General features: G+C 49.7%; 1 protein-coding gene across 1 annotated transcript; it reads left to right on the forward strand.

Annotated features, from left to right (window-relative positions):
- Positions 1-36: 36 nt before the first annotated feature.
- On the forward strand, positions 37-11,290 carry POLDIP2 (DNA polymerase delta interacting protein 2). Its single transcript, XM_010342137.3, has 11 exons — positions 37-314; positions 2,029-2,110; positions 2,989-3,086; positions 3,769-3,865; positions 4,029-4,104; positions 4,325-4,432; positions 5,187-5,323; positions 6,234-6,260; positions 6,454-6,579; positions 8,647-8,726; positions 9,564-11,290. Exons 1-11 carry the CDS (start codon positions 154-156, stop codon positions 9,676-9,678), a joined length of 1,107 nt encoding a protein of 368 aa, XP_010340439.2. The 5' UTR covers positions 37-153; the 3' UTR covers positions 9,679-11,290.
- Positions 11,291-12,246: the final 956 nt, after the last annotated feature.

Below are 12,246 nucleotides of genomic sequence, written 5' to 3' on the forward strand. Positions count from 1 at the left end.
GGAAGTAGCTCTGAGTTCCGGGGTGGAACCAGGCAAGGCTGAGGACCAAGGGGGCGGGGACGCGGCGCGGGGCAGTGTGGGGCGGGGGCGACACGCCGCCCCGCCGCGGCTTAGGGGTCTGTGTCAGCAGCCTGGCGGGCGCTCGGGCGGGTCATGGCAGCCTGTGCAGCCCGGCGGGTCCTGGCCGTGGGCAACCGCTGGTGGTCCCGGTCGCTGACTGGGGCCAGGTGGCCGAGGCCGCTCTGTGCGGCGGCTGGAACTGGGGCCTTCTCGCCAGCGGCAATCACGACGACGCGGAGGCACCTCTCGTCCCGGTGAGGGACGGAGCCAGGGGCCTCGGGGACGGGGCTTGTAGCCCAGGGAGCGTGTTTGCGGCCAATGCGGAGGCCAGGTGTCCGGACCGGCTGAGGGGGACTGGAGTTAGATCCCGGAGAGGGTCCCGAGCAGGGTGTCGACCTGCGCTGTCTGGGACATGTGCCAGGAGCAGGGAAGCCAACGCGGCCCAGAGCCCTGGTTGTGCCGGGTTGGCTCTGAGCGGGAACAGGTTACCCTCTCCGAGTGAATCCTCCTTGCCCTGCTGGGGTCCCCCCCCAGCACCGCTATCGGAGGGCAGCTTTTTATTTCAGCCCTAGGGCTTTGGCTTGAACCCTCAGCCTTCGGATTCAGTCACGGTCTCCCTCAGAAGGATGCTAGAGGTGGAAAATGAGACTCTTGGGTGTGGTTTCCAAGTGACTCTGGGGAGATCGATTTTCTGTAGGTGACTTGGGGAAAGGGGTGTGAGGCCATGGGGATGGTGTGGAAAGTGTCTTCGCGGATGGGACAGGCGGATCAAACGGGCTAAGGGATCAGTGGGAGGAAGCATAAAGTTCACATCTGAAAAACAGTAGAAACAACCTTTATTTGAAGTGCTCCTAGAAAGAGCAACCCTGTTCAGAGTGGTGCCTGGCAGTGCTGAGTTTTTCGTGGCTGATATTAGATACTGACATTGGCCAGAGATCATAGCTGTTTGCAATTTAAGACCCCCGTGAGAATATGAACAAAAACGATATTGAGAGACCGCTAGGTGCAGTAGGAAATCTAGATATGATTAAGCTTTTCAAGGGCAATGTAATAGCTCCAGGTTAGAGAGGGAGATGGACATAGAATTACAATACAAGACAAATATTTTTTGAGCCCCTCTTCTATACTGGGCTCTAAGGGGGCAGTACTGGCTAATCAGACTCTGGCATTGCTCCCAGAGAATTGACAGTCTTTGGTAAAGATAAGGCATGGACACAACTGAAATGTACAGTGGGCGGGATATTGCTTGATGATTTGTGATATAGAAAATGTAAGAAACAGGCCGGGCGTGGTGGCTCAAGCCGTATTCCCAGCACTTTGGGAGAGAGAGGCAGGTGGATCACGAGGTCAAGAGATCGAGACCATCCTGGTAAACATGGTGAAACCCCGTCTCTACTAAAAATACAAAAATTAGCTGGGCATGGTGGCGCATGCCTGTAATCCCAGCTACTCAGGAGGCTGAGGCAGGAGAATTGCCTGAACCCAGGAGGCGGAGGTTGCGGTGAGCCGAGATGGCGCCATTGCACTCCAGCCTGGGTAACAAGAGCAAAACTCCGTCTCAAAAAAAAACAAAAAAGAAAGAAAATGTAAGAAAGAAGAAAAAAAGATGTTCCCCTTCCCAAAAAAGTGAGCAAGATAGTTAAAGTGCTATGGGTGGTCAAGAGGGTAGGTTAGGGAAGAAACAAGAGCAGGGGTACATTTGAGCAGAGTGCGAGGGCATTATATGAAGAATGCCATGTGGATAGAGAAGGCAGTAATATGGGAGCAGTCACATCTAACACTGGGAGACTGGGAGGTTTTCACCAAGGAGGAGGAAAGCCTTTGCTGTTCCAGCTGGCCCCACTACCCCAAACCCTTCTCTGCTGTCATCGCCCTGGCACCTCAGTATCCTCAGGAGCTTTTTCTGACGGATAGGTAACCATTAACGTCTCAGCTTTTCCGTTGCTTGTTCTTTTCCTTCCTACTCAGAAACCGACCAGAGGGCAAAGTGTTGGAGACAGTTGGTGTGTTTGAGGTGCCGAAACAGAATGGAAAATATGAGACCGGGCAGGTGAGTATTGGGCTGGCTCGTCTTTCATTTTCATAGAGTGCTCTGCTTCTGAAAGGAGTCAGATTGGGTCATAGGCCTACATGGTATGGTTTTCTATTCATTGTACCTTGATGTTTGGTGCCAGACCAGAATCAAATTTTTATGGATGGGCTTTCTGTTCTCCTAGATTTGAATGCACTTGATGTGTCATTGGGTTCTCTTTCCAAGTTAGTGTGGACAAGGATGGTGTGGACCCTAGTGAGGTTTGGCCAAGTTGCTACAGATTTCTCTAACGTAGTGGATGGTGGGAAGCCAGTGGAGGAAGCTTTCAGAAAAGTAAACCTTTGATGCTTTGCCGTACTAAAACTGACTGCAGTGTGGTAAACTCTGAGTGTGTGGTTCTTTTTCTACATCAGCTTTGTTCTGGGTCCACTGGGATAGGTTTAGGCCCTTCTAGGACATTGTAGGTAAGGAAGACTTTTTGTTGGTTCAACATTTTTTTTTTTTTTTCTGCGTGCCTACAATGGACCAGGCATTGTGTATTACGGTTAAATCAGAAAGCAAAGTAGACATGATTCCTGCCATCGTGGAGTTTATAGTCTAGAAGAGAATTAATTATATGCAAATGGCCAGTGGCTGGACGTTGTGCTAATAAGTGGAAGGGAGGTCAGGGAAGGCTTTCTGGAGGCCTGAGCATTGATCTAAAGAATGAGTACAGTTAGCCAGGTAAAGAAGAAATAAGAGTGTTCCAGCGTTGGTCTGGTTGATTACAGACTTCAAGGGAAAAGGTAGCAAGACCTTGTGCTGGAGTCGCCTCCACCTGTGCTGCTTTGTGGTCTGGGTCCTCCCTGGATGGATTTGCTGGACTGCAGACTCACAGAGGCCCTCTTTCCTCCCAGCTTTTCCTTCATAGCGTTTTTGGCTACCGAGGTGTTGTCCTGTTTCCCTGGCAGGCCAGACTATATGACCGGGATGTGGCTTCTGCAGCTCCAGAAAAGTAAGTTTTCCTGTCGTTTTGCCTCACAGTATCCTCAGAAGGAGATGGCAGACATATGTACTTGGAGTACCAGGGGTAAAAACAGCATCCTCCTGGGCCTTGGAAACATCCCTAGAGTACCTCTCTGGCACTAAGACCCATGGAGACAAAAGTGCTGAGTGCTCAGGGATAGTCAGAGAGTCCTTTTAGGCTTCCCAAGAATGCTTTCCTAAGCCACTCCTAATTTTCGTTATGAGTACCCTAGAGGGCATTTAAGGGAAAAGTCTTCTTGATTTCTTGATGTTCAGCTGGAGTCTTTCCCTCAATCTCACATCATCCCTAGAATACATTAAAGGTTCAGCTCCATTAAATGATCACAGACAGCCCCTGGGATGTAAGAAGATAAGGATACTCTGGGCCCTGGGGACTGAGGTGACAATTTGATTTTCTCAGCATGGCCCCCTTCTTGTAAGAGGCATCCACACATCAGACGATGGCTCTATACCATGGTCTTCCATGCTCTATTGTTTGCCCCAACTGAGGAGCGGCTGGGCTGAGGTGCTGCACAGTAGGTGTCCAGCTGGTGCTAAAGCCCCTTGAGATCAGGGACCAGCCCATTTAGGTCAGGAGGTGTAGGGAGCTGAGTCAGGTACAGCCTCCATTTCTCCTGGGGTGATCTTGGCCTCCTTCTCCCGCCACACAGAGCAGAGAACCCTGCTGGCCATGGCTCTAAGGAGGTGAAAGGCAAAACTCACACTTATTATCAGGTGCTGATTGATGCCCGTGACTGCCCACATATAGTAAGTAAGCAAGATGGCTGGGCCTGAGGGTCCTCTGCATGGAAAAGCCCTGCATTCCAATGGGGACAAAGGGAGGGAAAGGCCAAACAGAGCCCAGGTCAGTCCTGGTCCCCAAGGCCTTGGACTTGTGGCCAACAAAGCTCTGATTCACTTCTTGCCTTAGTCTCAGAGATCTCAGACAGAAGCTGTGACCTTCTTGGCTAACCATGATGACAGTCGGGCCCTCTATGCCATCCCAGGTGAGTAGTTAGCATTTGAATGGTGCCTGTCAAGAAGGGGTCTGGTGTGTCTCAGGGAGAGGCTTCTGATGTCCTGTTATCCACTGGGAGGGATTATGATGCTGAGAGGTATGATACCAGGGTTATCACATACTGGGACAAGGCCAGGAAATGTTTCTTCTCAGCCCCATTTCTCTCCTCTCCTGTATGAGTTTCACTGTCTTTTGCATCTCTGTGCCAGGCCTGGACTATGTCAGCCATGAAGACATCCTCCCCTACACCTCCACTGATCAGGTTCCCATCCAACATGAGCTCTTTGAAAGATTTCTTCTGTACGACCAAACAAAAGGTAATCTCTTTCAAGAAGGGGAGGTGGAATGGGAGGGCCTTTTCATCAAAGAATATCATAGAAATAATTCCAGGGCCGGGCACGGTGGCTCACAGCTGTAATCCCAGCATTATGAGAGACCGAGGCGGGTAGATCACCTGAGGTCAGGAGTTTGAGACCAACCTGGTGAAACCCTGTCTCTACTAAAAATACAAAAATTAGCTGGGCATGGTGGCGGGCGCCTGTAATCCAAGCTACTCGGGAGACGGGGGCAGGAGAATCACTTGAACCTGGGAGGCAGAGGTTGCAGTGAACGGAGATCATGCCATTGCACTCCAGCCTGGGCAACAGAGCGAGACTCTGTCTCAGAAAAAAAAAAAAAAAGAAATTCCAAAGCTCTATTTCCACACTTTTTTTAACCTCTTATTAGACTGTTATACCTCATAGGTGTCATACCTGACAGATGGTTGTTATTTCCTTACAGATATGGAAACTGAGGCTCAGGGATGATGTCAAGTGACTCAGGGTTGTTAGTAGCAGAGTCAGGGCTGAAAACCAGGGCTCTTAACTCCCAGTCCGATTATCTTCCTATATTATTATTACACTAGCTCCTCAGGGCTTGTGCTTAGTAGCAGTCCTGTACCTTCTTCCAGCCTGTACTTTTGCTTCTTGTATGATCATCCTGTTTGCCTGGGCCGCCACTAGGAAGGGTTTTCTAGGAGGAGCAATCGCACTGGACTGTTAGCCTGGACTAACCAGTTGTATCTTGCCCCAGCACCCCCTTTTGTGGCTCGGGAGACGTTAAGGGCCTGGCAAGAGAAGAATCACCCGTGGCTGGAGCTCTCTGATGTTCACCGAGAAACAACTGAGAACATACGTGTCACTGTCATCCCCTTCTACATGGGCATGAGGGTATGTGGCCAGCCTAGACTCCTTCTAGCAGGGGTAGGCCTCAAGGTGTTTGGTGTCCTCAAGGTGACTGCTGGGGGAGGGGAGTCTAAATATAAACTGTGTTCCTGTGGTTCTGCTCCAAAGTGGTGGCATGTGTTGAGTGGGGTTGAGTAGCCTCTTGATAATAGCTGACACCAAGACCTAGAGCAGGCAGGGAAACCCATAGGTCCCAGGAAGGAGTCCTTTATCCTGTCTCTTCCCTCTTGCTCAACGGGAGCCATGTTTATGAAGAATATACACATAATATAAATCAGTGTAGGCATCACACTTTTTGTGCATTATACACATTGTACACTTACACATTGCCTGGCGGGCAAAAAGTACACATTTTGTACACTTACGCATTGCCTGGCGGTTAAGCATGTGCAGCGGTAGGGGCCACCCAACTCCACAGACAGAAGCTGTGGTCAGAAAAGTGTGTATAATCAGTGCATGCTTGGATACAAATGTAAATGAAACACTGTTCCTGTCTTCCAGGACCTCATAGTAGTGGAGGCGGCTACCTTAAAGTATTACAGTAAGGGACAGTAATGGGAGACAGTAGGAGGATAGGGGCCCAAGGCAGCAGTGATAGGAGGCAGGGCTGGCCAGGAGGGCAGTGAAAAAGGTAAGAGTCCTGTAGCTGATTTCTGTTGGCATCCAGCTCTGTTGGTGATCTTGAAGGGATGAGAAGGGGGAGGCCAGGAACAGGGATGCTGCCTCGCTGTGGGCTTACAGGCCATGGTCCAGCTATCATACTTATCCCACAGATACTCACAGCTTGGTCTGTCTGCAACCTTCCTGGAATATATCAACTACATTGGAGAGATGTTGATTGGAATACACTTGGTCTTGCCATGTGGGACTTAAATTGTCTTTGTTTTCTCCCTAGGAAGCTCAGAATTCCCATGTGTACTGGGTGAGTGTCTCTGTTGGGGAGAAGGGGAGCTTGTGGGTGTGCCTGGGGGTCAGGGTGGAGGTGGGGGAGCTCACCTCCTGGAGGGAGTGGAACTTGTGCAGTGCACGTCAGCTTTGTTGACTTTTGCTCTGCACAGAATTCTGGGAGTGTTACCCAAAGTTTATTCTTTAAACTCTGTTCCATACCCCCTCAGTGGCGCTACTGTATCCGTTTGGAGAACCTTGACAGTGATGTGGTACAGCTTCGGGAGCGGCACTGGAGGATATTCAGTCTCTCCGGCACCTTGGAGACAGTGCGAGGTCGAGGGGTAGTGGGCAGGGTGAGCATCCCTGGTCCAGTAATTCTGTGTGGCCAGCCTGGGGACTTAGTGCATGGCTTCCTTCTCCTTTGTGGTTAGAGACAGGCTCACTTTGTGAACACATTGCATTGTTTTGGGTTAAAAATCTTACGACTCCACTAGATAGGTTTCTTAAAACCCATTTCATAGATGAAGAGAGTGAGACTGAGAAGTTAAATAACTAGCCCAGGCGTCCCCAAATTACGGCCCGTGGCCCCCTGAGGCCATTTATCTGCCCCCCCACCCCCACCCGCCGCACTTCAGGAAGGGGCACCTCTTTCACTGGTGGTCAGTGAGAGGAGCACAGTATGTGGCGGCCCTCCAATGGTCTGAGGGACAGTGAACTGGCCCCCTGTGTAAAAAGTTTGGGGACACCTGAACTAGCCCATGGTCCCATAGCTAGCAGTGGCAGGGCCTAGATTTAACCCCAAGTGAGTCTGAAGTCAAAACTTGTGTAGTGTGTTTTTTTTTTTTTTTTGAGACGGAGTTTCGCTCTTGTTACCCAGGCTGGAGTGCAATGGTGCGATCTCGGCTCACCGCAACCTCCGCCTCCTGGGTTCAGGCAATTCTCCTGCCTCAGCCTCCTGAGTAGCTGGGATTACAGGCACGCACCACCATGCCCAGCTATTTTTTTTGTATTTTTAGTAGAGACGGGGTTTCACCATGTTGACCAAGATGGTCTTGATCTCTTGACCTTGTGATCCACCCGCCTCTGCCTCCCAAAGTGCTGGGATTACAGGCTTGAGCCACCGCGCCCGGCCAAAACTTGTGTAGTTTTTAAAACTGGTATAGTGTCTTTTAAAATACAAAATTTGGCGGCCGGGCGCGGTGGCTCAAGCCTGTAATCCCAGCACTTTGGGAGGCCGAGATGGGTGGATCACGAGGTCAAGAGATCGAGACCATCCTGGTCAACATGGTGAAACCCCGTCTTTACGAAAAAAAAAAATCCAAAAAAAATTAGCTGGGCATGGTGGCGCGTGCCTGTAATCCCAGCTACTCAGGAGGCTGAGGCAGGAGAATTGCCTGAACCCAGGAGGTGGAGGTTGCGGTGAGCCGAGATCGCACCATTGTACTCCAGCCTGGGTAACAAGAGCGAAACTCCGTCTCAAAAAAAAAAAAAAAAAAAAAAAAATTTGAATGACCATTCCCTGTGGTCTTTCCTCTTTGTCTGTTTACATGTTTACTTCCTCTGCTGGTCCTTGAAAAGATCTGACTTTATAATCCCTGCCTATTGAGCCCTGTCTCCTGAGAAAAAAGTCACAAGTAGTACTGGTGTCAGGGGCCACATTCAACAGGCATTTATCCAAGTTAGTGGGGACTGGGGAGGCAGGTGACAAAGTGAGTAAGAACAGGGCTTTGGACTTAGCTAGTCACTTCAAATTCCAGCTGAGTTATATATTCATTGCATAACTTTGGACAAGTTACTTAACCAAAATCTTAGTTTCTTACTGCTAAAATGTGCGTCACACCAATTATCTTATGATCACCAGGAGAATTAAGGCAGCAGAGGTTTGCAGAGTACCTGCCATGGTATCTGTCACTTAGCACGTGTGAATGGTCACTGGAGGGGGTATCTCCACAGTAGGCTCTTTGTTTTTAGAGACAGGGTCTTGCTCTGTCATCCAGGCTGGAGTGTGGTGGTGCAACAATAGCTTACTTTCCTGGGCTCAAGCAATCCTCCACCTCAGTTTCTTGAGTAGCAGATATGCCTGGTTAATTTAAAAAAACTTTTTTTTGTGGAAATGGGGTCTCACCGTGTTCTCCAGGCTGTAGAGGAGGTCCTTAGCCCAGAATCTTTGCACAGCGCCCTGAGACATTCAGTCTGAGCTTATCTTTCCCAGAGCCAGGTTAAAAGGCCCAGGCCAAATGACCATGCTGTGGGAGGAGGTACTGGCAGGAAGTGTACCATGCAGTAGGAGTGCCTGCTGTGATGCTGGTTGGCTGGGGGACATCCAGTCTTGATGAACTGGCAGTCAGCATGTGACCCTGGGGTGCAGGAAAACATGTGCCTGGGGCTTGGCCTGACCCATTTTGCCTAAACCCTTTCAGGAACCGGTGTTATCCAAGGAGCAGCCTGCGTTCCAGTATAGCAGCCACGTCTCGCTGCAGGCTTCTAGTGGGCACATGTGGTGAGTGAGTGTGCAGCAGCAGGGGCTGCCCAGGTTCACAGACAGAAGCTGTAGGTCAGAAGAGTAAGAGCTTAGAGCTTGCCATTAACTCTAAGCCAAGTGACATTCTTAGAGGGAGCCTTACCTGCTATTTATTGTTGTGGGAGACTTGTCTTATTTTCTATTACTGCCTGTTTCTCAGTTCCTTGTGATTGGTGGACTGAGGACTTAGGCCAAAGAGGTCTGGTGATTTGATGCTGCAGAGTTGCTCATATAGTTGGGATTTTTCCTTACTGTTTCACTCCTTAACCTGAAAATGCAATTGGGTAGTTTATGCAGTGTGTATGTAAAGGCCAGAAACTGGACAGCTGTGTTTTTCTCTATTTTTTGAGACAGTTTCACTCTTGCTGCCCAGGCTGGAGTGCAATGGCACAGTCTCTGCTCACCACAACCTCTGCTTCCTGGGTTCAAGAGATTCTCTTGCCTCAGCTTCCCAAGTAGCTGGGATTACAGGCATGTGCTACCACACCTGGCTAATTTTGTATTTTTAGTAAAGACGGGGTTTCTCCGTGTCGGCCAAGGTGGTCTCAAACTCCCAACCTCAGATGATCTGCCTGCCTTGGCCTCACAAAGTGCTGGGATTATAAGCGTGAGCCATCACAGGTGCATTTTTCTTTTCATGGATAACCATGAGGGGCTCTTGGGTCTCTGGACCAGTCATCTTGTCATGAGCTAGATAGAAGAGAGCTCAGGCTCACACATCCTCTGTGGCTGGCAACTGAGGGCCTAGGGCCATCCAGATCCTTAGGAGGGCCTCAGTTCTGGCTCCCTCTAAACCAACTTCTCTCTGACCTGCAGGGGCACATTCCGCTTCGAAAGACCTGATGGCTCCCACTTTGATGTTCGGATCCCTCCCTTCTCTCTGGAAAGCAATAAAGATGAGAAGACACCACCCTCAGGCCTTCACTGGTAGGCCAGCTGAGGCCCCAAGTGCCCAGGCTCAGTCACCAGGAAGAACAACTCTCATCCCACAATTGCTGCAGAACTCTTCTCCCTCCCCATCACCGGCCACAGTGGGTCTCTTAATTTGATTGTGGGGTTCTTTTTTGGGGGAGGGGTGGTATAACTTTTCTTCAGAAGACCCATGTGGGACTCCGCCAAGCCTGGACTCCTCATAAGCCTCCTCATGGCCTACACCATGTTCCAGTAAACTTCTCCACCAAGGAACTGTGTTCAGCTGCCACAGGCCTGGAGTTTCCTGGCCTGTGAGGTTTGATCAGTAAACCAGTGCACGCTTGATCACCTTTGCCATTTCTGCTCCTGGAGTCTTAGGCTCCCCTTCTGACCCAGTGAGCACCCTTGATTGCTTTCTCTGCTGCCCTTCCAGGGAGCTGCCCCCTGATAGGGCATGTGCCTATTTCCCTATCAGCCTGGAGGCTGGCTGAACATCTCCCAGGGTCACTGTGCCTCTTAGCTAGTTGCGGCGGTGGGGCATTGGAATGGACTCTTACTCACTTTACCTTCTGCCAAATGCAGAGAGGGAAGCCAGTGTCAGGGTTGGAGTGGCCTGGCTCTTAGCACTGACCAACCATTATCATCTCTGGCCTTGCTGGGCCCAGGAGAGGAGTGAGGCAAGCCAGTCGGGTTTCCTGGAGCAAGGGGTGTGCCAGCCCTGAGTATGACTCTGCCAAGCATCCAGACCACAAAGGCAGGAATGTGGCTCGAGGAGCAGCTTTAGGTATGATGACTAAGCAAAGCTACTTCCTGAGCCTCTCTTAGATGTTCAAGAGCCAGAGATAAATTGTGCTGCATCTTGCCCCAATTCTTAGGATTTCTTCTCCGCCACTGCAGGGATTGTTAGAGGTCGTTTTCTTGACTTAATACTAAATCACAGTTCCAGCCCTTGTTAGTGTTGTCCTTAGTCCTGCTCCAGGGGAAGCTGGTAAATTGTGCTGCATCTTGCCCCTATCTTAGGATTTCTTCTCCGCCACTGCAGGGATTGTTAGAGGTCGTTTTCTTGACTTAATATTAAATCACAGTTCCAGCCCTTGTTAGTGTTGTCCTTAGTCCTCCTCCAGGGGACGCTGGGGTTGCAGGGCAACAGTATGGTCGCGCTTATGACCTAGCTAGAACACAAGGTCAGGTGGTAAACAGCCCATGGCTGTGAGCTGGCCAAGCCCTGCTCACTATAAACATGGCTCTGTACCATTGAGTGTAACATAATTTTATTAGAAATTAGTGTTTGCTTCCATTGCTTATGCTGAGCAACCAAGTATTACAGTTATGTGGTAAAGGAAAAATTCTCTCCTGCCCATGACCTGTACCATCCTTCAGGCTGACCTTGGTCACATACCAAATTCAATAAAACCCAATACTGGTCTTTGCTGTTAACAGCAGGCTGCCAGGTTTCTCAGAAACTGACAAAGTTTGACCTTAATCCATACTTTTTTGTTTACTTACCCCTGGGCTGCTAAGAGTTGAAAAATGCACACAGCCAAGAGTTGCTTTCTGAATGAAGCTGTAAACTTTCAAAGAAAACCCCCAAACTTTTAAGCCACAGTGTTTGATTAAAGAAGCTGAAATCATGTCAGTGAGTTCAATGTTAGTAGTTTCCCTAAGGAGATATTTTCAGTCAGAGAAGATGAATGCCCTTTCCCAGGCTACTGTGCTTTCTTGGCAAGAAAGATCGACATTGAGGATGTGAATGTCAAAGAAGCAGGGACTAAAGGGGATGGGGAGGTCAAAGGCAAGCATCAAAATACCTCAGTGGGGTGCTGGGAATTTGAGTATTAAAGAATCTCAAGAGGGCAGGTGAGAAAATAGGCCAGTGGTCTCAGGCTGACGCATTCCAGTCTCTGTGGGAAAGCCACAAAGCCAAAGACTGAATTTGGCCAAATAAATGGATTTGTCTTTATCTTGTTACCTCAATGAGGGCTAGAAGAATGAGTAGCTAATCACCAAGGTACCTGACCTGAGAGTCTTAGTGCTATTTATACATTCAAGACTGTGACTAACATAAAATGCCTCATGAGAAAGTCCCATTGCCCCTGTCCTGCCATCATACCACTTCAGGTCCTTATGAATGTCTAACCCTGGGTCTGGCATGTGGCATCAGCTATCATAAGAGTAGTCAAGAGGGATGAACTTGATAACCTGTGTCCTCCCCAGAGTGGAAAGTGGGTACTGTACGAGGATATGTTGCTTTGTTAGGCTGGCAGAACAGCGCCCTCCCTGACAGCATTCCTTTGGAAAAGAATTCAGATAAGCTGAATTCTTGTTTGGTCATGCCAAACAAAAAGGAATGAAAACCAAAGCCCTAAAGAGGAACTCACCCCACTGGCTAGTGCTTGGCGTCTCCATGGCTGAGTTACCCAACAAGGAGCGAAGGCCTTCAAGGTGCTTCATTTGCTCCCGTCTCTCATCCTGTGTTCAGAGATACCACTGGGCAGAACCACCTCCCAGCCAGGACAAGCCAAGAGCATGCATAGTGCGGGCAGGGAGTACATGTGTGGCCAAGGATGTGCCACCTCTGTGCAGGGGC

The sequence above is a fragment of the Saimiri boliviensis genome, chromosome 17 (assembly GCF_048565385.1).
Source record: "Saimiri boliviensis isolate mSaiBol1 chromosome 17, mSaiBol1.pri, whole genome shotgun sequence".
In the NCBI taxonomy this organism is placed as follows: domain Eukaryota; kingdom Metazoa; phylum Chordata; class Mammalia; order Primates; family Cebidae; genus Saimiri; species Saimiri boliviensis.

What these genes read in the sequence shown, in the direction of transcription:
- POLDIP2 (XM_010342137.3), top strand. Translation starts at nt 154, where the DNA reads ATGGCAGCCTGTGCAGCCCGGCGGGTCCTGGCCGTGGGCAACCGCTGG. An exon ending in CCCGTGACTGCCCACATATA is followed by an intron (nt 3,866 to 4,028) that starts GTAAGTAAGCAA and finishes TTCTTGCCTTAG; the next exon opens with TCTCAGAGATCTCAGACAGA. An exon ending in GCTTCTAGTGGGCACATGTG is followed by an intron (nt 8,727 to 9,563) that starts GTGAGTGAGTGT and finishes TCTGACCTGCAG; the next exon opens with GGGCACATTCCGCTTCGAAA.